Raw genomic sequence first — 22679 nt, 5'->3', positions numbered from 1 at the left:
GCCGTGTTGGTATCGACGATGTATGTACGGCGGATGTATGCTTAGGAATGCTCCTATCAGGGTTATCTGTTGGTGGCACGAGAGGTGGCGATTGGCGTATCAGAAGCCGAAGCGGAAGCTGTACTTAGCTGAGACAATGTAACTTGCATACCTAGCTCAAGATGATGGAGAAACGGACGTCCCTGTGCAAGTCTCCATGTGCTAATGGAAGCTGTCAACGGCATTATCATCAGTAGTGGACAATGGCGATATCCGGTGATTATTATTAACCGGGGACCGGAAGTGATACATGGCAGAGACTGGGCCAACCGTGGAGGGCGGTTACCTGGGGGCGCAGCGCTGAACCGTGGGCCGGAGAGGGCGCGGTCTGGACACGAGTGAAACGTTTGTCTGGCCCAGGGAACGCTGGCAGAGAGACAGTCGAGTCGAACAGTACAGACTGTGCCTGACGTCCTGGCAGATCGTCTCGTGGCAGACACTAAGGCATCTCCCGGCAGCTAGGCTGGCGCGTTCTCGCCCTCGTCTCCGTCTCATCTCGCTGCGCCCCCATCATCATCGGCCTATCTCCACTTCCGCTTCGCTCATTCCAACTTCACTTCTCTTCCTCACCTCCCTCTCTTTCTCCCTCTCCCTCTCTCCATCCCTCCCGCTGCTCCTGTCTCCATGTCCTCTCCTTCTCATCCATGATTGCGGCCTCTGCCTCTCCTCAATACCCGGGTGGAGACCCTCTCAGGACAAGATAGCTGCGTCGCCAGCTCGCCCCAACCCCGGCAGCTACCGTTCCCGGTGCTGGCGCTCGACCCTCCGCCGTTGTCTGCTTGCTTGCCAAGCAGTTGTCCTTCCCACCACCGGCCCCTCCCCCCCCCCCCCCCTTCGCCCGCCCTCCCCTTGCCTTTCTCTCGACCTGTCGACCTAAGAATCCGACGCTTCGTGATCCTCCTCTCTGACGATCTGTGCTGCTGCTGCTCTACGCAGCGCGCCCGTCATGACGCAGCTCTTCACTTCGTCCAACGCGTCCGCTGTGACGTCCGAGAAGCGCGGCAACTTCCCCGGCCTCTCCCTTGCCTCCAAGAAGCACTCCAGCGACTCGTCCAACACCCACTTCCCCACCAAGATCAAAAATTTCTTCCGCATCAATAGCTCCGGCAGTAACGGTTCCCACGGGAGCAACCATAGTGGTAGTGACCGTGAGCGGGACAGAGAGGGGAGCCACCAGAATGCGCTGAAGGCCGAATCCAAGTCCGCCTTCAGGCAATCCCGCTTTCTGCCTGCCATTGGCCGCAACCGCTCGACCACTGTCGCCAGCGAGGGCAATCCCCTCGACGAAGGTCTCTCTCCCACCGCCAATGCCAACCCCTACTTTGTCCACCAGGGTCAGCCCGCCCTGCGCCACCGCAACGAGGGCTCCGTCCCGTCCACTCCACCGGATACCCCCGAACTGCAGGTGGAGGGTGTCTCCGCTGCGGACCAGGCAACCACCGCCAGCAAGGAGGAGCTTGCCCGGAAGCTACGCCGTGTCGCGTCTGCACCCAACGCACAGGGGCTCTTTGCTGGGGACTCGGATGACCGTCCGAGGACAGCAGAGCTGGGCAAGGAGCCTCTTGTCGAGCATCAAGGCGACGACCCCAAGGTGAGCCTTGTCGATCAACCCCGGGACAGCGACCAGATGCTGCCCGTGCCCAAAGTCGGGCCCGATAGCAAGATCCCCTCTCCCGGCCAGATCAGGAATTCGGTCGCCTTCCGGAGGACATACAGTTCGAATTCGATCAAGGTCCGGAATGTGGAGGTCGGGCCGGGTAGTTTTGATAAGATCAAGTTGATTGGCAAGGGTGACGTGGGTAAGGTATACTTAGTCCGGGAAAAGAAGTCGGGTCGGCTATATGCCATGAAGGGTGAGTGTTGTCATGCTTGGAGTCTTAAAAATGGGAGGGGGATGAGGTGCTGACGGAAATAGTGCTGAGCAAGAAGGAAATGATCAAGCGGAATAAGATCAAGCGGGCGTTGGCGGAGCAGGAGATTCTGGCTACGAGCAACCACCCCTTCATCGTGACATTGTATCACTCCTTCCAGTCGGAGGAATACCTCTACCTGTGCATGGAATACTGCAGCGGTGGGGAGTTCTTCCGAGGTATGTATTTCCAACTGTCTCATTTTCGAGTTTGCACAATAGCTGACATCTGTGTCTAGCTCTTCAAACTCGCCCGGGGAAGTGCATCTCAGAGGATGACGCTCGATTCTACGCTGCGGAGGTCACGGCGGCTCTGGAGTATCTCCATCTCATGGGCTTCATCTACCGTGATCTGAAACCGGAGAGTATGTGACGATGATCTTAGATTTTGCGATAATACGATACTAACTTCCACATCTAGACATCCTTCTGCACCAATCGGGCCACATCATGCTGTCAGATTTCGACCTGTCTAAACAATCCGGCCCAGGAGGCGCTCCTACTATGATTATTGGACGCAACGGAACTTCTGCTACCTCCTTGCCGACAATTGACACAAAGTCTTGTATTGCGGATTTCCGAACAAACTCGTTCGTCGGAACGGAAGAGTACATCGCACCAGAGGTTATCAAAGGGTGTGGGCATACTAGTGCGGTGGACTGGTGGACGCTCGGCATCTTGATCTACGAGATGCTCTACGGGACGACGCCATTCAAAGGCAAGAACAGAAATGCTACCTTTGCTAACATTCTGAGGGATGAAGTGCCCTTTCCGGAGCACTCGGGGGCGCAGCAGATTTCAAACCTCTGCAAATCTCTAATCCGTAAGCTCCTTATCAAGGATGAGACCAAACGCCTTGGTGCTCGAGCAGGCGCTTCGGATGTCAAGACGCATCCCTTCTTCCGGCAAACGCAGTGGGCTCTGATCCGTCATATGAAGCCACCGATGATTCCAAGTCAGAGCCGTGGAATTGATGCAGTTAATTTCCGCAATATGAAGGAGAGTGCAAGTGTTGACATCGGTGGAAGCAGTACGAGTAAGATGAAGGGTGTCCCGATGGACTCGGGTCTTGCTACCCCGGGCGGGGAGATTGCAGATCCGTTCGAGGAGTTCAACAGTGTCACGCTGCACCATGATGATGAGGACTAGCAATGGATCACTGGCGGTGGCCACCGTCAGTATTCCTGGATAGTCCAATGCCTTTTCCTGACTATAACAGGAGGGCGAGCTCTGTTCCCGTGATGGGACTTCTTACGACCTCGATCCATGATGAGAATGAATACCGCGTTCAAAAAAAGAGTTTTTGCTGAGATCATCCTTCTGGTGTTTGGTGTGTTACGAGATTTGGCCTTTTGCGTTTTTTTCCCTCATCTTTGATTACCGATTGATTACCGGGACGGTCCGGAGACCAGATCAGGTCCTTGTTTATCTAAGGAGATCTCCACTGGTGGCCGGCACGAGTGTATTCGAATTTTACATACGAAATCGAGCATTTCGTTTCCTAGCGTCCTGGTTGGTTGTGGCAGATCGACTGGATCTATGGTCGATGCGCCCCAGTGTCAGCAATGCTTTTCTGTGTTTTTCTTTTGCTTTGCAGGAGCTTTCTTGTAGATGGTGTGGCTCCCACTGATTCCCACTTCGTCGTGATTTGGATCTTTTCGTTTCGAAAACGACGTCTTTCATGCTTTTCCGGGCGCGATGCACGTTCTGTTTGCAGAGGACGGCGTTTTCGATTTCGGGAGCCCTTCTTCAGAGCAACATGTGTGATGTAATCACCTTTTTGCTTTTTCTTTTCCTTTTTTCTCCCAGCCGCATGGCATGAGATGAGACGAGAATGAGATGAGATGAGCTTTGGGTTTATTGTCTGCTATGGCAGTCTACTCATCTTGTAGCAGGCCAGGTGCCTACATCAGAAGTCTTGTGCTTACATTACAGTTATTCCATCTAGCTAGCAGCGTATCTCCAATACGATTTGGTCATCATTATACAGCACTCTTCCTGAATTGATCAGTAGTGCCGGTCTAGCAAAACTTGTCTCACCCCACTTTCGGACTATCCATCGTAGTATGTCGTGTAGTTTACCAGAAGTGATGCTTATAGTACGAAGTAGCATATAGAGCGAGAGCGGACTCGGCACCGTGCGCGGTACGCGCCCTCGGCTTGTCTCCGCTCGGGCGGACAAGTTCGACATGGAGACAAGTCCCGCAGCTCTCACAGCACATACACATCAGAAGTGCACAATTGTACAACACGACAGCGGGAGGATTGTGTCAAGTGATACATACGGACCTTGTTTTACTCTCTTTTCTTTTTATTCTGTTGTCTTTCTTCTTCCAACGGCCTTCCGCAGGATAATATCATCGTCTCCGCCGCTGTCCATTGTCGACTCCACATATCTCAAGTACAGTACCTAAATCTACCTAATCTATCCAGCGAGCTACCTACTCCGTACAATTCGAATCGGAGACATTTCCTACGCGACCGGATTACACACCTACAGTCATCACCATACACAGAAATAATAAAACAAAGACAGAAAAAATGACCTTCTACGACGACACCAACCCACAAACCGCAGACGCAGACGAAAGCCCAACAAGGACAAACAACCCCCTCCTCCACCCCTCCAACCCCCTCGTCTCCGACCTCGAGCAGGAAGTCCTCGACGAGTATGCCCGGCTGCTGGATAACGTTAATAAGGTACGGTTTATAGACCCTTACCCCCCCCAAAAAAAACCCGAATTGATTGATTGATCGTTCCTCACGGAACGGATATGGGATCTGTCGCTAACACGAAACGATCAATTAATCCAGCTGGCCAGCGCACTTGACACCCTCTCCGCGAACCCGTGCTCGATGACGCTCGACGGCCTGCGCCTCCTGGAGCGGAAGACGGCGACGGTGTGTACGCTGCTGAAGGCGAGCGTGTACAGTATCGTGTTGCAGCAGCAGATTTATAATGATGATAATAATGGTAATAATCAAGGGCAGGGAGAGGGGGAGGGGAAGGAGCAACAACAATATCAGTATCAGGAGGGTGGGTATGGAGGGTATGAGGCGGGGGATGTTACTGCTATTCAGCATTGAGAGCCCTCCGTAGACATGACTTGGAAGTGGATGGAAGAAGATGGGACATTAGGATGGATGGATGGAGGGAGGGACGGATGAACAACGTGCATTGCGTTGCGTGGCATGGCATGGCATGGCATGGCATAGATGAATATACCCGGATTCGAATCATGGTGGGCTTTTATGTGGTTTCATGTTGGATTGGGCGTTGTGTGGGCTTCTTTTCTTCTCCTGTGGCATATTATTGTCAATTGATCAAAAAGTGATTTGTGTTCTATTTGCGGCTCTCGGGCAGATTAATCCATACATGGGCACCTACTCAACGATAACACAGTACAGTATATGGAGGGGCTCCGCGGTAGTGGATTGATTTGTTTTCCTATAAAAAGGGACACAACATACAAGTAGTACACATGACTCGAAGAAATTGCGAACGAAAAATCAATTATATACACCACTGAGAGGAATTTCCGGATTCAGGATCAAAGGACAGGATAGAAAAAGGAGCAAACGTCTTAGCTTTATTCAAAAAGACGCTTGTTGCTTATTGCCTCATGCCCATACTCGTACAGTTCCAATTTTTTCGCATGTCAGATAAAAAGGATACATGTATCATGGAGCCGCTTCCTAATAGGCGGTGCAGTCCTATCCGAAACGCCCTTACTCTAGAAGAGAAAAGAGAGGAGCTTTCTGTCTAGACTCTGCCGGCGTAGTAGACCTTGCGCACATCAACCAGCTTCTTGCCCCTCGCGCGCGCGACGTCTTCCGGGTTCCGCTGGCTCATCAGCGCCTCGTAGGTGGCCTTGACCGTGTTCATCGGGTTCCGGGAGCGGGTAACCCGCGCAGCCAAGTCGTGGATACCGGCCGCACGGCAGATCTCGAAGATGTGGTGCTGGCAGCGGAGACCGAAGCCTGCAAGGCAATCATTAGTCACTGCCGTGATAAACGTGAGATAGACTGGGGGAGTAGACATACCTGGAGGACGGTTCATCAGCTTCAGCTCAACAGCTCCGACCTTGCCCTCGACATCTCCGAAAATGGTGCGGTTCTCGTATCGTTGGATAGGCTGCATGTTTCTGATGGCCCGGTACTTGGACTGCATCGCGGCGTCGCCCGCTTCTTCTGACTTGGCCTCTCCGATACCAAGCAGGCCGTTGCCGTTGCCGGCGATCGACAGACAGTACTGTCTGCGGACCTTGCCCAGACGTGTCTGGTTGACGACTGCGTGGGAGACGAGAGTCTTCAGCCTCAGAGACCGGATCATATCGGGGGTGTACCCGGTAGACTGCAGCAGTCTCTTGAGGGCATCCGTCATCTCCTCTGACTGCTTCTCGTTCTCCTTCCCATCCTTCTGCTGCTCCGCCTCCTTGGGCTTGGGATCCCGGTTCAGAGACTCCCCATCCTGGAACAAAGGCGGCACGAGCGCGGAGTGTGGGTTCCGCTCATTCTCTTCCTTGCCGATCGTGAGACGCAGCGTGTCCGCGAAGCGTACCCAGTCCGCAGCGGTCGCATTGTCGGGCATCTCCGCAAAGAAGCGGGCAAAGTCCTCGGCGAAGTCATCCTCCTCCTTGAGCCGGGCGTTGTAGTCGGAGTTGGACTCGGGTGCGCGGATGTGCTTGTCGACGACGGGTTCAATGGTCGAGAAGTCGTCCAGGTAGTGGAACTTCATCGGATCCCTCCTGATCGCAAACTGCTCGGCCATGTCCTTCGGATCGATTGCGGCCTCACCGGCCTCGATGGAGGCGATCTGGGCTGGAGAGTATTCCTCCACCAAGCGTGCCTTCTCCTCCTCGGTGTATGGCTTGAAGTCCTCCGGCTTCATGTCCCGGGTGATCTCCTGCAGCGTCTTCATATCAGACGCCTTAACATTCGGGTACTTGGGCTTCCGGTTGGAAAGCTGCGCCGGGGACGAGTGGAATTGTCGTCGAGGCACACGGGTGCCCGTGCTGGCAGCACGGGAAAAGGTGCAGAAGAGGCATCTTGCCGGCCGTGAGACGCTCATCGTGACGAGCTTTGCTCTCTGGCCAGCAGAGGCCGACAGAGAGAGCCAATTGAGGTGGGCGGGTTGTGGTTGTTGGAGTAGTTAGTGGTGGGGAAGGGAGCGGCAGATGAGGTCGAGGTCGAGAGACAAATTCTGAGTTACAGTCCGGAGAGCGGGCGTCACGCCCGCCGCCCCGGCCTCTCACCGTCCGCGCATTTTGCCTTATGCGAATCCAAACGGGCTGCGAGTCCACAGCTTTGCTGTCTCTAATTCTTTTTTTCTTCCCTCCATGTCATGCATCTTTTGGTCGCGTTCTCTTTTTTCAATCCGGTCCAGACTCTCCCCCGCCATATTTAGTCACAACGTTCACATCACCTACTACCATTCTTACTCGCGGCGCACACGCCGGAATGCGCAGCTGCCCGCAGCTGTAATGTCGCGCTCTCCAGATAGTCAAGCGCCTGAGGCGAAGAAGCGGAAGAAGACGAAAGCGGACAAATCGAAAAAAGCAGATGGCTTTGACGAGGTCCTCCAAATCGATATAGATAAGCTTCTGAAGAAAAGCAGGGAAGAGAAGGGCCAAAATGGCGAGCCAGTGGAGGCCGCGGCGCGCCCAACGCTCCCACAACCCTTCACGGAGATCGAACTGAAGATTTCAGAGCTGTCCTCGACGGGCGACGGTCTCGCGCTGTCAGAGAATGGCGATCATGTCTACGTCGTCCCTTTCTCAGTGCCTGGCGACACTGTTCTTGTCAAGGTTGTCAAGCACTTCCCCGACCTGTCCTACAGCATGGCGGACTTTATCAAGGTGATTGAGCCAGGCCCTCAGCGCAACGACTCTCTCATAGGATGTGGATACTTCGGGAAGTGCTCTGGATGCCAATTACAGATGCTTCCGTACGAAGACCAGCTCGCGCATAAGAAGAAGATCGTGGAGAAGGCATATGCCAATTTTTCAGGTCTAATCCCGGAGCTGATCCCCCCAATTGGCGACACCTTCCCGTCGCCGCTGCAATATGGATACAGGACGAAGCTTACACCGCACTTTACTGTGGCCGGCGGGGCTGGACGGGGGAAGAAGAAGGATAGAGAGCCACCCAAGGAGGTTCCTCCGATTGGATACACGATCAAGAACAGAAGGATGGATATGGATATCGAAGACTGTCCCTTGGGAACGGACATTGTCCGCCGGGGACTGAAGAGGGAAAGGAAGAGAGTTGCGGAGAATCTGCACCAGTTCCCCAGAGGAGCCACGCTCTTGATGCGCGAGTCGACGACCCGCATAAAGAAAGGAGAGGAATCGGACAGAAATGCAGAGCAGGAGAAGATGATCAAAGAGGCCCTGTCGGGCATACCGCCGCAGGATCTCGAGGACGTGATCCGCACCGAACACCCGGACTACATCGAGGAGAAGCGCTGCATCACAGATAACAACGCCACATCCATCGAGTACGTCGACAACTACATCTTCAAGAACAAAGCCGGCGCCTTCTTCCAGAATAACAACTCCATCCTCTCCGGCTTCACCGAGTACATCCGCCAACACGTCCGCCCCAAGACCACCAACCCGGACGACAAACCCATCAAGTACCTCCTTGACGCATACTCCGGCTCCGGCCTCTTCACCGTGACGCTCTCCCCGCTCTTCAAGTCCTCCCTGGGCGTCGACGTCGCCGGCGACTCCATCACCGCCGCGCGCGAGAACGCCCACGCCAACGCCCTCCCCAACACGGGCTTCGCCGCCGCCGACGCAACCACCCTCTTCAAAGACATACCCTACCCGCCTGACCAGACCCTGCTCGTCATCGACCCTCCCCGCAAAGGCTGCAGCGACGACTTCCTGCGCCAGCTTCTCGCCTACGGACCCCGGCGCGTCGTCTACGTCAGCTGCAACGTGCACACGCAGGCGCGCGACGTGGGCGTCATGGTCCAGGGCGATGCGGAGGGGAAGTGTCGGTATGAGATCGAAAGTATCAGGGGCTTCGATTTCTTCCCGCAGACTGGACATGTTGAGGGTGTGGCTATCCTAAACAAGGTCTCAGGAGCTGCTGCGGCCGCTCCGGCTGTTTCGTCAGAAGCGTAGATAGAATAACCAGGTCTTGTGAAGACGCATTCGATGGCGTTATGGGGTCATTGGAAGCAAAAATTAAAAAAGGAGACATGGATTCATGGGCACCTATGAATATAGTGTATATAGATTGCTTGGGATTCACTAAAAAAGTTATTTGAGAATTCGAAATTTATGTACTCTTTCTAAATCCCAGAACCACAGAAACGAGGGCTGCACGCTGACTTTAACCATGCTAGGTCATGAGAAAACTATTGACAAGTGGCTAGCGAACAAAATCAACAATCTCCGTCTAAGAGCTTCCCGGTCCACCCAACAGCGCAAATCTCCGGACAATGCTGGGTCCGATTTCATCGTACTCGGCCTTCGTGTGACAATAGCTTCTGAACTCGGGCGTCTGACCCAACAGACTACCTCCGAACCACGGACCGTGCCTCTGTCTCTTGTGCGTCACGACGGACACGTCCAGACCACCACTCTTGGCTCCGCCGCTGCGTGCCTCTGACGCACGGATACGAGCATCAACAAGATGCCGGATATCACGTTGCAAGCGGCGGCCAAAGTCCTTGTACAACGTCGAGCCTCCAGACAGGACAATGTTCTTGTAGAGACCCCTTCGAACGTCAATAGGAGAGGACTGGATGACGCCATCAACGACGACCGGCAGCGGCGTCAGGAAGTCCGAAGAGTAGATTTCGGGGTTGAAGAAAATTTCAGGAGCCAGGAACCTCTCGTATCCGATGTCGATAGTCACGGACCTGCCGTTGGGCGAGGTAACGGTGTGCTTCAGGAAGCGGTCGGGCTCCCTGTCGTAGCGGGCAAACTCCTTGACAATATCGGGGCAGACATAACAGTACTCCTCCTTGACCTTCTCTGCAGTCTTCAGGCTGCTGTCCGCTTCTCCCCGGTCTCGGAGCAAGCTCTGCACGAAGTAGGTGATATCCCTTCCCGCAATGGGTATACTCTTGATGGAAGATCCGATGACATAGCCCTCCGCGACAGGGATGACATGGGTGACACCATCACCAGAGTCGATAACAGTGCCGGTAAGGGATCGATCAGTAACTTTGGATGAGGTCCATGACGCGGCCAGTGCAAGCACGGCCTGGACAGCGATGTAGAGACCGGCACAGTTGAAGGACTCGAACATGATCTCAGCGGTGTTTTCTCTGTTCTCGGGGGGATTCAGGGGCTGTTGACAAACGATCAGTCCAAGAGAACGGGCACACATTATAAAGGAGGGACTGATTGTGGATGTCTAACCGGTTCAGTGAGCAAGAAGTAGTGATCCTCGGGCTCAACTCGCAGGTACTTGAAGATGGAGTTCGACCAGAACCGCTCCATGTGATCCCAATTCTCAATCTGTCCATGACGGATAGGGTAGTGGATGCCATATCCGGGACCGCTGGCGGCAGCAAGAGCCTCGTCACCGATGAAGAAGTCAAGATCCTCTGTCCCCCGTTTAGCGGACAGGTGGGAGCCTGCTGCGCCGCTTCCAGCTAGGAATGAAGGCTTGTTCCCAACGGCTGGTCGTCCCGAGCTGGAGCTTGTACCAGCACCACCTTTGGTAGCGATTGCAGTAGGAAAGACGAACGAAGGAGAGTCGTTGCCGGCGAATCCTGCTCCGCATGTCAGCCTAGAGCTCGACCTCTGAAGACACTGCGTAGCCAGTTAAACCCACCGATTTTTGAGAAACCAGTTCCGCTAGAGGTGTCGCAGAGTTAGTGATGATCCGATGATGAGGAAGCTTATAGATGCGGACGTACTTGTCCATGACAACGGCAGGAGTTTGGGAAGCCATGTTGAGCTAGTATATCCCGCACCTCCCCCGTTCACCGACTGCTGGGGCGGCAAGCGCTCTGAAATAAACCGGACGAGGGCGCAAGAACTTGGAGGAAGTCGTAGAAAACAAATATAGTATCGAGAGGGCCCCGGGCGTTCTGCACGCTCGAGAAGGAGAAAAGTATTGAGGTAAGTATGGGGAGAAGCTGAGCAGCGCCGTCGGACGTTGCGTCGTGTCCCTCTCGGCGTCGAGAGTCGCGGGAGGTGGGAGCGCCAAGCCACGTCATGTGCTTCAGCCCTGCGGGAGGAACGCGAGCAAGAAGCATCGCAACGAAGTCCTCAGGCTACGATATGAGCTCGAAGGATGCTGTTCCTTCTCCCGGTCATGCTGTAGAGGCGGGAAGCCTTTTTCTCTACGGGGTTGCGATTTCCCCACATCCAGATGGATTCCATGACAGACAGGGAAGCATAAAATGGAAGGCGCTGCATATCAACTGTTTGTCCTGTTCTTCGGTTTACTTCCACCGGATAGCAAGACACCTGGTCATTCGTATCATCTCATACTGCCCTCCTAGAGCTTATATCCAGCCTGGTCCTGGATATTTCTTCTCTCGTTTTTCATACCTATAATCCCTTCACCGTACTATAGCTTTAGCTAGGACCGTCATTTGCTGCAGTATTTTATCAACTAAATTCCTCAGCAGACCATTCACCATTATCAGCCTTTTCCGTTGTCATCCCCAACTGATCACTTCTGGATCCTTTCACTGCAGAACTACCGGCTTTTTTCAGATCCACCAGGCCATTGAGAGGGGCAGTGGAAGTTTCATGTGTGAAATTCCCTGTCGTCAGATTACCTGACACAACTCAGTGAATACTGCTCGGCATTCCCGTCTGATCCTTCTCGGACAGCGTGAAAGCCGTCTCGTCTGAACCTAACCTCCTCCCTCATGCAGACCGTTCCTCTGCAACTCCTGCACACAGCATTCCCGCCATAATCCATCTGGTGGTCTTGAGTACGGAGCCACTTCAGTCTTAGGATATTCCAACCCCCCCAGCAGAATACGCGTGCTCCATCACCAAACACCATCATGCCTTTCCGCCGCAGGGAAGGCGGAGATGTTTCAGCCATCTTTGTGCATGCAGGTGCAGGGTTCCATAGTCACCTGAATGAAAAGATTCATCTGCAAGCTTGCAACGAGTGAGTTACCTCTTGGACCTCTTAGTAACTTTCCTGTTGTTCGAAACCTCTAGCTTCGATTGATTTTGTATGTTCAGTTCTTGTATTTTCCAATGCCTAACTGTCTTTAGTGCGGCCAAGACCGCGATGGTAGTACTCAAGAATGGCGGTTCAGCCCTGGACGCGGTTGAGATGGCCATCAAGCTGATGGAAGATCGTGAGATCACAAATGCCGGTTTTGGCAGCAACCTGACTGTGGATGGCACTGTCGAGTGTGACGCTACGATCGTCGATCATCAGGGCCGGAGTGGTGCAGTTGGTGCCATCTCTCGTGAGTATCTCCGTTACTCTTCTGTTTAACGATCTAATGCTGTATTTTTGCTTTGTCTTCCTGCGGTTCTCTGACCTCTATATGATTGCAGAGATTAGGAATCCGATCTCACTGGCTCGAATTGTCCTCGAAGCTTCAACCAAGCCACTCTCCTTGCATAGGGTGCCCCCAAATCTTCTTGTTGGCCCTGGGGCCACGGACTTTGCTTATAGCAATGGAGTGCCAATTCTCCCCCACGATTTCCTCATCTCTCCACCTGCGCGGGAGCGCTGGCTGCGCTGGCGACATGATCTGCAAGCTGCCCAACAGAAAGAAATCGAAGATCTCGAACAGCGTATGGAAGTAGAACGGCAGAATGGGCTCCATGCGACGTCCACAGGCCACCCTGCGGGAATCCACTCCGCCGCCCAGCTGATCACTCCATCCCCCAGCGTGGAGCCCAATATGCCGGGTAATCGTTCTTTTGATGCGAATGCCGCCAGCAACTTGGACCCGACTTCAATTGCGGATGGTTCAGACAGCACACGCGGCATTCAGGCGAGCCATGGTCCCGCTCCAAACACCGATACTAACAGTTATCAGACGGACTCGGGAGAAGACGACGATTGCGAATACATGGATGATACACTTCCTTGGGAAGGGCAGCCGCCAGAGGTGATGACTGGTTATCATTCATCTGCACCTGGTCCCAAAGCGTCTCCAATCCCGACCAGTCCTTTAGATATGAGGCCATCTAGCTCCTGCGCTACTGCCCTACAAGTTCCACTTCTTTCAATTCCTACTCCAAACACGGGCATTGACCACGGAAGCCACGCGGAGGCTGCAGATAGCCAGTTCGGACCTCAGATGTCGAAACCGGAATCATTCGATAATGACGGTCGCAAGGATAATAACGACGATATCACGGACACCGTTGGTGCGATTGCGGTCGATTGCTACGGAAATATCGCTGCTGGTTCGTCATCAGGTGGTATCGGGATGAAACACCGCGGCAGAGTTGGCCCTGCAGCGCTGGTGGGCGTTGGCACATCTGTGATTCCTGTGGACCCCAGCGACCCTGATAAAACGTGTGTCGCCACGGTTACCTCTGGGACCGGCGAGCACATGGCTACGACAATGGCGGCTAGTACGTGTGCTTCTCGCATCTATTATAGTCAGCGCAGAGGCGAGGCCGGGGTATTCGAAGACGTTAGTGAGGATGAGGCTATGAAAGCAATGATTGAAGTTGACTTCATGGGTAAATTGAACTCCCTGAGTGTAAAATCTGATTTTCACTGGGAACTAATTTCGCCTTCGCGATGGGCAGGACATCCTGGTGTCAAGAGCAGCCATTGTCAAGGAGCTATTGGGATCATGGCGGTCAAAAAGACCAAAGACGGAGTCTTTCTCTTCTTCGGTCACAACACTGACTCTTTCGTAAGCATTACTTAAAATCATCACTGGAACGGTCGGTGAAACTGAACAAGATACAGGCGTTGGCATCTATGAGTTCCGAAGACAAGAAGCCGGTTTGCGTCATGTCTCGCAGCAGTGGGCATGGCAGCATCGCTCAGGGAGGACGTGCATCGAGATACAAGAGGTAAAACCCAATCTACCACAGAGCTATCACTCGGATGAAGCGATCACATATTGACATTCATATAGCTGACCTCGAGTCGGCAGATACAGGATCCTGAGCCTTCACGACGGGTCAAAACAATGAGTCTCCCTGCCTCTCAGCGATTCAAGTACGGCTATGCGCTTTGTTCCTCTTTTCGCCTCCAATTTGCTAGTCCAAGCACACGAGCCTGTACAACATGTCTGTTTCCTTCACCCTTGTTCTTCCACCCCTTTGCTGAGCCAGCTGCCCCCTCCCGGAGAGTCCAGCAGGTATGGAGTTACTGGCATTGCATGCCCTCTTGATTCCTGTCCTGTCTCTGGTAGTGTCTGTCTTTCTGCCATGTTTATTTCTTCCAGTGGTGAAAATCGACAGCTATCATAGCGGATCCGAGATGCGGTCTAATGGTCATTGGATTTGAACGTGGCTGCTTGAATGTCCACTCATGTCTACTTGTAGATCTCTGGCTTTCTTCTTGCATGTTCTTGATCCTAGATCCCTAAAAATACGACAGCAATCTCTCACTAGGTTTCCTCCCTTCCCATGGCGGGGTTTCGAAGCGGAGATGGACACATATTCGTGCAACGAATATAGAGACAACTCTTTCTAAGGTTACTGTTCACTGATCGTGCACAACTGCGTTCACGAAGATCTCAAGGACCCGGTGTAGGTGTCGGGGTCGGCGTAGCCGTGCCAGACGCTCCATTCGAACGGGCCTTCTTCTTCTTTTTCTTGCGTGCGACGACTACGGGCTTGGCTCCGTAGTCGCCTAACTCTAGGTGCGTGCCACAGGTCAAGCAGTCACCGTTTTCGGGCGGTTCGCAGAAGATACTAAGGCAAATAGAACAGACGAAACCAACGTTCACGACACGACGATGACAGAAACATGCAGCGCGGAAGTCAACGTCGACACGCGTCGGCAGTACCAAGTGCCGCCGCGAGCGTTGGTCTGGTAGGAACGCCATCATCAAGTATTGCAGTAGCCCGCGTGGCTCTGTCAGTGACATGTAGACTCCCTTGGTGGCATCTGAAGCCTGTTGCAAAAAGACAGCGTCACCGCTTAGCTTGCAAACATCGATGGGAATGTGAAGCCTCTGGCAGGCGAAAATGCTGTTCATAATAGGAATGTACTGGTGCGCTGAATCAGTAGAGCTACTAACGGAGATAATCAATATCCGCGACTGCAGGCCGGCAGACGTATTGGCAGTTGCGGATGGCGTGCTGGTTGTACCTCCCGGGAGCAAGTCCGCTGAAGTGGCGGTCGAGGCATCTAGCTTCGATCCACCGTGTGTTTCTGCCCACGAGATGGTCTGGCGGTTAATGTGACTCAGTGCGAGCGTGAGAGCACCGGCCATCATGGTGGAAGTCGTCGAGCTCACTTCCTCGGCCTTTGTCGAGTCAAGCAGTTCCTGCAGGTTGCGGGTCACCTGCTCTTCGACGATGCGAAATGGCCGGTACTTGTTCGCCTGGGTAGCGGCGCGGGCGGCTGCAGAGCCTTCATCTAAACGACTACTGCTCATCAGAACATCTCCGTCTGCATCAGTGGGGCGTTTGGTGCCCTCATGTTGCTGCCGCCGGCCATGGGACGGGTAGAGCCAGGCGGCTTTCTGGCTGTGGGAGGCAACGACTGCGACCTCGTTGGTGTAGTTACAAGCGAGATGCGCATTTATGAATACGAGGATGTTCGCGACGGCCTTGGAGAGCGGGAGGGAGTTCTCGAGTAAGGCCCAGGCATGGGGATTGGTATCGAGGATGATGGTCAGCAGGGACGGGGCGGGCTCTGAAACACCGAAGATATCGAGTCAGTTAAAAGTCCAGGCCTCAGCCAAACTTCACATCTATAGAATGTTCAAAGGAAGGACTGAAGAACTAACCATTAGTACCGGTTTCATAGTGCTCAGAAGCGTCCACGGCGTTCATCGTGGAGCGGGGATATCAGAGAGGGAGCGATAGCATCGTGGAAGGAAAGTATAAGAAGGTTCAGATAGAACCAGCACCGACGCCTGCCTTTGTCGGAGCTCACGTCGATTTTTTTTTTACTTCTTCCTCTTTCCCTGTTCCTGTGTGACCTGCAACCTCTTTTTCGGTGCCGGACACCTGAGGGGCGGCGTCAAAATGTAAACTCGAGATATGACTGCGCTACTAACAAGAAGGGAGCTAAACCTGGAGCTCAGAGCTGATCACGGTGTCTGTCGCTCTCCGTAGACACGCGACAACCCGAAGCACGTGAAAAAGACGAAAGGCTGGAATTCCCAGATCACTGGACCAGACAGCCCTACCCATGCCCTGAGCCCTAAGAATAGGCCAGATCTGGCCTTGGAACGGATGACGCGCCGTCGGTCCCTTTCTGACGTACTGCATCCGAGCCTTTGGGGATTACTACTGATTTCACCAGGAATCTAAGTGATGAAACTTTAAGAGCATCAGGACCTCGAGATTCACTCGGCGTCAGCATCGGAGTGCTTCACTCCGGTGACCTCCGCTTTCCGTACTGTACAGCGATACGCGGTGAGGCGTTGGTGCAGCTGCTTCTGCTCGGGCCGTTCAATGGAGGTGCTAGGTACATATTTCTGAAACGGGAGTCTGGCGATAAGACTCAGCAGGCTGCTGTGTTTCCATCAAGTCAACGGAAACGTGACGCCGATGGCCCTCGTGGTTGGAGCATATCTGCTTCCCGAGCTACTACTACTGCGTATAAGACTGAAGTTATGTTACCCCGTGCATACATGGCCAGGGACGTACCCTGGGCCCTTAAGCAAGCAGATCGTTCCAGGGGGCGAACTGTGGTTGTTACCACTCCAAGACTTAGCAATTCCCGGATCTGTTTCTGATCTACCGCCAAGCAATGGCAAGCATAATAGTTTCTTTGTGGTCTTCTTCTCGGGTCGGTCTTCCATCCCAGGAAATCGGGACTACTGGAGTCGCGGCATCTCAGGCTCCGTGCGGCGTGCGCTATCGGCCGGAGGAGGGGCAAGGAATTTAGTCTCCGCAACCAAAAGCAAAGAAACGCAGGGCTAGAAAGGGCATAGAAAAAGAAACACCACGAATGCACCCACCTCCGGTTTGCTCAGTATCGCATCGTATCAGCTTCTAGCCTGTGTCCCCATGGCTGCATCCTCAACAGGCGGGCCGTCGGTTAGGCGGTCGTGGTGGTTGAGTTGACCCAGGGCCCCTCCAGCCTGGCGTCCGCCCTCCGCCCTCAACCATAAAAGCGAGCTGACTTTGCCTCTCCCTCTTGCTCATATCGACGTGGTCTTGGCCAACTCTTCAAGCCATCCGCCCCTTCACGTCGAGTTTGGAAATGGTCCAAAAAGGGAACGAAGAGCGCGCCGTACACCTGGCACGGGAAGCTGTCGAGTTGGTAGATGCTGGTCATCGGGAGGTAAGTACAGCACAACACCGCCGTTGCTGCTTCACCTCCTTGGGGCTCATGCTGATTTCTGCGCGTCTACGCTTTACAGGCAGCGTCACGAAATCTCCGAGAAGCCATCTCCCTTGCCCCAGAGAACCCCGATGTCAAGGCAGCTTTTCTCAAGATCAGAGAAGACGAAGAGACCAGCCATCACCTCGTAGACCTATGTCGACGCTATACAACCCGGAAGGACGAGAATGCCGGCAAAGAAGCCTCTCGCTATCTGTCCACTGATGGACTTAACCCACCAGAGGAAAAGGCCCTGGAAAGCTTGAAGCTCATCTTAGCACAGAAGGCAGGGTCCTTGTCTTCCACACAAGATGAGATCATCTCCGGTCTTGTCCGCCAAAATATCAGTGTACGGCGGTTCTTTGCGGCCCAGTTGCAGGTCTCAGTCACAACCTTCTTTGATGAGATATATGATAGGGGTGATGGAGCAGCGATGTGCCTGGATACAGTTGTGCTGGATCCCACACTCTGGCCGACCGAAGACGTTCGATCATACTGTGAAAGCGAGCTGTTCCAGCTCTTCATCGCCAAACTTATGGAATCTGGCCACGATCTTGATGGTCGTGCTCTCAAAGGGATTGCACGACTCCTGTCAGTGGATGCAGACAGGCTACAGCACTTGGTGGACGACGAAGGGTTCGATGTGATCCTTTCCTCGCTCGATAACAGACTGCCGGTTGAATTACGAAGTCAGGCTACACTGGCTACCGCTAAATACCTGGAGGCAGCTAAGGATGTCGGCGAGAAACGCTTTTCCAAGCTCATCACCTCGAAGGTCGCGAAAGGTCGCAGTGAGGATCTGATCATTGCTTTCTCGGCTGCGGCGGCGGTCTTCCCTGTTGTCCCCAATGTCACAGCCACGCTATTCCTAACGGAAGGGTTTCTGCAGTCCCTCGTGCCCCTTATGGAAAGGGGAGTAAGGAGTAGGAAGGTCGAATTAGCAGTTCTGGAGTTGTTCAATGCTGCATGTATCGATCGGGCATGCCGTGACGCCATATCGAAGTATTGCTCCGAATGGCTGTCTCACACCTTGTCCAACGGCACACCTCAAGGCTCCGAGCTAGCAGCAGTAGTTCTGGCCAAGATTAGGACATCCGAAAAGGATGCTACCTCCGAATCGAATGGTAAGATTCAGGAGGAGAATAGCAGTGTCCACGAACTTGTTGATCGGTTCAAGGGACTGATGTCTAAACCAAAGGTCGATAATCTCCAGAATCCGATCGAGGGCTTGGCATACTCCTCCGTGAAGCCGGACGTGAAGGAACAACTTGCGAAGGACGCTTCCTTCCTTCGGGACCTGTTCAAGACGCTTAAGTCGAATACAGCAGACTCGACTGTCCTTTATGGAGGCTTGATGGTCATACTTAATCTCACAAAGTATCTTCCAAATCTCTCTGAGGAGCAAAAGAAGATGTCGCAACTAAAGGCCTATGCAAGTGCTTCCAACGCCAAAGCTGCGGAACCAGATCCCCTAGATGTCGACGAACAGGTTACTTCGCGTTGCAATGCCGTCATCGATGCTGGAGTCATGCCTCTCCTAGTCGAATGCGGCAAGAGCAACTTGAACTCCATCCAGGACCTTACAGCGAAAATACTCCTTGCTCTTTCCAAGAACCCCAAGGGCCGGGGAAAACTCGCGCAACAAGGTGCTGTGAAGCTTCTGCTGTCCCTTCTGACCCCAAAGAATGGAAACGGTCCCGCCCTTAATGAAACAACCAAAAACGCAGCCCACGCACTCGCGCGTATTCTTGTCTCTGTCAATCCCTCCCACGTTTTTCCATCATCTGGCTTCCCTCAGATTACTTCGGCTGTCAGACCATTGGTGATGCTTCTTTCTCCTCCTGAAGCAGGCGCTCTCTCCGTTGAACAGCCGCGAGATCTCCTACCTGTCTTCGAGAGCCTCCTTGCCCTCACCAATCTCGCCTCTTCACCTGACGCGAGCGCGGCTGAAGCCATTGTGCGGCAAGCGTGGTCCATATTGGAGGAGCTGCTCCTGTACAACAATACCTTTATCCAACGGGCTGCGTGTGAGCTTGTCTGCAATCTGATGACATGCGAGTCCGGCATTGTCAAATTCGCTGACGGCTCCAAACGAGCAGCTCAACGTCTTCACGTGCTTCTTGCCCTCACTGATGTTGATGATGTCGCGACGCGGAGAGCTGCAGGGGGCGCCCTGGCTATGCTAACTGACTATGATGCGGCCGTTGCAGCCGTCCTGGAGCGGCCACGCAGCGTCAACCTTTTGCTGGGTCTCTGCCAGGAGGACAACGACGACCTGGTGCATCGCGGAGTGGTGTGTGTGCGCAACCTGACCTGTGCATCAGGCGATATCGGTATCCGGGGAAGGGATGCGGTGAAGCGAAGCGGGGGTGTTGACACGCTGAAGGGCTGTCTCAAGCGGACCTCGAATCCCGCCGTCCTCCAGGCGGGGGTAGAGGCGCTGAAACCATTGGTGGAGCAAAATACGGGGTAAATGATGAAGATTGTCCAGACGATTGACTTCCCCAGCCTTCTACCCTTCGCGCATATCATTCAAATTTGGGGATGATCGCCAACCTGCGGGGGAATCTAGGAAGTCGATCGATCTATTTAGTATCGGTATCTATCCGTCGCTAGGGCTGGAGCTGTCTAAAGCGGCAAGCTCAGCGACGGGTATGGGTTTCGTGACTTTCTCTAATTATCCCCATCTTTTCTATTTTTCTTGTTTATTTCTCCATTGATCCGCGCTTGGAGATGGCGTATGGGCACTAATGGTTCAGGTCATGCGGTATTTAAATTTTGCTTCTTGTCGTTAATATAAATTGCAGTGCTAGATACAGGCGGTTCCTAGATTCCCACTGAAACAATGAGGCACGCGGATTAATTCAGACATCAAAGACAAAGATAATAATGTATTGTCGAGCCATGAAGCAGCTTCTTTCAGATCAAGAACTGTGCCAGAACAGATATTCCGGCATAAGATAATGGGCTGGAAGACAACGTCGACAGTTATCATCTCTTTCTGTTTCTTTTACTTTCTTAGCTCGATTCAACCCATGTCGAATCGTCGTCAGCGGCGTCCATCATAGACCGAGTTATCAAATCTACCCCACACGGTAATAACGGTGGTGGCCATACACCGCAGTGCTTCATACATATGGTATTCGCCGATTAGCCAGACGGATTCGACCCTGCACAGTGCACATACGATCCTGCATTGGTGCCATCACGGTTGAAATGGATGGAGACGAGATCATGCGATTGCGGGATAATAGTACATGGTACAGCCCTGATCTGCATCTCAGCTTGTCATTCTCCAGTACCCTAAACTCCACGGACCAACCCTGCGATGTGACGGGGAGTGGCTAGTAGTCGTATGTAATTGGTCAATTGTGTCTGCATGTGATTGGTGCTTTACGTCAGCGGCCCTAGGACGGTCTTGAGCAAGTTGGACTTCCATCATTAGGTATGAATCCTGGGAAGATGGATCAAGGACGGGGACGGCATGTCAGATGGAGAAGGGTGGGTAAAATGATGCGTGTGCGCATATTATTGTCTCTCACTATCAACCTTAAGAACTAGTATTACTGTGCTACAGGTTGAATTCGGACCGACCTGAGTAAAGAAAGGGAAGGGAAAAGAGGGAGAGAAAAAGATGAATCAGAGAGCCGTCTAGACTCTGTTGCGCTTGTTTCTTCTGCTACCCGGAGCTACGTGCACCCTAGGCAGTCTCGACCTTTTCTTCTACTGCTAGCAGAGGTCACCTGCACAGTTCCATTATTATCCATGCTCGAGGCTAAAGCCTAATAAAGGAACGATACTCCGTACACCGCAATGCGCCCACGCAACACGGCGGGCCAGCTGGCAAGTCTACTATTCTTCTAGTCTTACTTGTGATCCCAGATAGCTGTGCCGGCGCCACCATGACTACAGAGTATGACAAAACTTGAGAAGTACTCCAGATACAGCTGACTGTATTCTTTATTCTTAGTTCTTTATCCAGATCAAGAATCGAGGGGCCCCTGCCCTGGAGGGCTCCTGGAAGAAATACATGTAAGACTGTAAGAATGCAGTTGCAGTTGTGTTCTGCGACAAGACAAGACGAACGGGAACAGATACCCGGTCGATCTATCATTGAGTGGCTGTTGCACTGCATGTGATTCCCGAAAAATCATACATTAGAACACGCCGTTGGTGGGGACGTGGAATACCTGGCTGATAGATATTAGACGCGGGGGAATTGGTGACCTATTAATGGATGGACCGGGTTCTTTTTTGCGTCTGGAAAGGCGATGACTCGGCTTTTCGGGGATACAGCAACAATGAGTTGGCTTGGTTTCATCATCAGCCTCGTCTTTCTCTCGACAAGACGATCTTCCCTGATGTTGCCAAAACAGCACGAAAAACGGGGCGGTCCGCAGACGGCAGCAGGGTCCGGAGAGCATGGGCACTGGGCAGGGGTGCAAGCCGGGAAGAATGGAAGAGGAGGGGAATCATGATGGGGCCGATGTAATCATTTCTTGTCATGTTTGTGGATTATCAATCGCTTTCCATCAGACCTGGTCAGAGCAAAGGCTGTTGCCCAGGTGGCCTTGTCTGACCACTCTAACTGGACAAAGAATAACTCTGTACGCTACACCAACCGCAAGGAGAGCCTGAGAGTGATGCTCGTTCTGAGCATTCTTATAGGACATAATCCCCCGAGATGATGCCATACAACTCTGGCAGCAGGTCCATCTGGACGATACCTACCGTACAGGGATGCGCTGTCGAATTCCCGTATCGCAAGCTCGGAAAGAAAGGCGGTGACCGTTGGAAATCGACGGAGCTTCGCTTGCATGCACGTTCTAGTGAGTTTGATAGATCGACTCGAGGGACGGGCTGGAGACCGTCGCTATCTTGCGTGAGAAAGCATGCCGTTTCCACAAAGCAGCCGGCCGCTCCGGTGAAGAGTGCCCTCGTACAGCTAGGTACGCCCTCGACCCCGTGATACAGAGAGGTATTTAATAAAGCAGAGACACCGGGCGACGGCCGAGAGCCGGACGACTCTTCTAGCTTGGCAAAAGATTTGAAACAGCGTCTGGCCGCCGAAGCTAGGATCCTCTGGCCGACCCGTGGCTCGCAGCGCAATCGCCACGCTCCGCTCTGGAGAAGCCGCGCCCCTGCGGTCTGCCCCAGGCACAGCCGTGAAAGCAGCAGCGACCCAGACCGGCGGCAGGCAAATCAGAGGCGCCAAGGCACGCACGCCCGCGCTCTGCTCGCCCGCGCACCTTCCACCTGTTCCGACGTGCTCATCTCGCCGCCGTCCACTCGTCGCGCGCCC

The 22679-nt window shown here is 53.4% G+C and overlaps 8 protein-coding genes across 8 annotated transcripts; 5 read left to right on the top strand and 3 right to left on the bottom strand.

Moving 5' to 3' along the window:
• Positions 1 to 985: 985 nt before the first annotated feature.
• On the top strand, positions 986 to 3097 carry VTN00DRAFT_9860 (uncharacterized protein; the record flags this gene model as incomplete). Its single annotated transcript, XM_069436862.1, has 4 exons — positions 986 to 1892; positions 1955 to 2128; positions 2188 to 2313; positions 2370 to 3097. The coding sequence occupies 4 exons, from the start codon at positions 986 to 988 to the stop codon at positions 3095 to 3097; spliced, it is 1935 nt and encodes a 644-aa protein (XP_069284459.1).
• Positions 3098 to 4489: 1392 nt separating this feature from the next.
• Positions 4490 to 5035, top strand: VTN00DRAFT_9859 (uncharacterized protein; the record flags this gene model as incomplete). Its single annotated transcript, XM_069436860.1, has 2 exons — positions 4490 to 4648; positions 4763 to 5035. 2 exons carry the CDS (start codon positions 4490 to 4492, stop codon positions 5033 to 5035), a joined length of 432 nt encoding a protein of 143 aa, XP_069284458.1.
• Positions 5036 to 5711: 676 nt separating this feature from the next.
• Positions 5712 to 7019, bottom strand: VTN00DRAFT_9858 (mitochondrial 37S ribosomal protein uS5m; the record flags this gene model as incomplete). Its single annotated transcript, XM_069436859.1, has 2 exons — positions 5712 to 5929; positions 5993 to 7019. The coding sequence occupies 2 exons, from the start codon at positions 7017 to 7019 to the stop codon at positions 5712 to 5714; spliced, it is 1245 nt and encodes a 414-aa protein (XP_069284457.1).
• A 412-nt stretch (positions 7020 to 7431) lies between these two features.
• On the top strand, positions 7432 to 9081 carry VTN00DRAFT_9857 (uncharacterized protein; the record flags this gene model as incomplete). The annotated part of the gene is made up of 1 exon (XM_069436858.1): positions 7432 to 9081. The coding sequence occupies one exon, from the start codon at positions 7432 to 7434 to the stop codon at positions 9079 to 9081; it is 1650 nt and encodes a 549-aa protein (XP_069284456.1).
• Positions 9082 to 9358: 277 nt separating this feature from the next.
• VTN00DRAFT_9856 (uncharacterized protein) lies at positions 9359 to 10867 on the bottom strand (the record flags this gene model as incomplete). Its single annotated transcript, XM_069436857.1, has 4 exons — positions 9359 to 10258; positions 10330 to 10685; positions 10748 to 10770; positions 10833 to 10867. 4 exons carry the CDS (start codon positions 10865 to 10867, stop codon positions 9359 to 9361), a joined length of 1314 nt encoding a protein of 437 aa, XP_069284455.1.
• A 1072-nt stretch (positions 10868 to 11939) lies between these two features.
• On the top strand, positions 11940 to 13942 carry VTN00DRAFT_9855 (uncharacterized protein; the record flags this gene model as incomplete). Its single annotated transcript, XM_069436856.1, has 4 exons — positions 11940 to 12049; positions 12160 to 12359; positions 12451 to 13775; positions 13832 to 13942. 4 exons carry the CDS (start codon positions 11940 to 11942, stop codon positions 13940 to 13942), a joined length of 1746 nt encoding a protein of 581 aa, XP_069284454.1.
• Positions 13943 to 14609: 667 nt separating this feature from the next.
• On the bottom strand, positions 14610 to 15876 carry VTN00DRAFT_9854 (uncharacterized protein; the record flags this gene model as incomplete). Its single annotated transcript, XM_069436855.1, has 2 exons — positions 14610 to 15736; positions 15831 to 15876. The coding sequence occupies 2 exons, from the start codon at positions 15874 to 15876 to the stop codon at positions 14610 to 14612; spliced, it is 1173 nt and encodes a 390-aa protein (XP_069284453.1).
• A 1381-nt stretch (positions 15877 to 17257) lies between these two features.
• On the top strand, positions 17258 to 19850 carry VTN00DRAFT_9853 (uncharacterized protein; the record flags this gene model as incomplete). The annotated part of the gene is made up of 2 exons (XM_069436854.1): positions 17258 to 17338; positions 17418 to 19850. The coding sequence occupies 2 exons, from the start codon at positions 17258 to 17260 to the stop codon at positions 19848 to 19850; spliced, it is 2514 nt and encodes an 837-aa protein (XP_069284452.1).
• Between the last annotated feature and the right edge of the window lie 2829 nt (positions 19851 to 22679).

This window comes from Thermoascus crustaceus, assembly GCF_041956765.1.
Source record: "Thermoascus crustaceus strain CBS 181.67 unplaced genomic scaffold VTN00scaffold_8, whole genome shotgun sequence".
NCBI lineage: Eukaryota > Fungi > Ascomycota > Eurotiomycetes > Eurotiales > Thermoascaceae > Thermoascus > Thermoascus crustaceus.
This window is presented reverse-complemented; position numbering and strand designations above follow the sequence as displayed.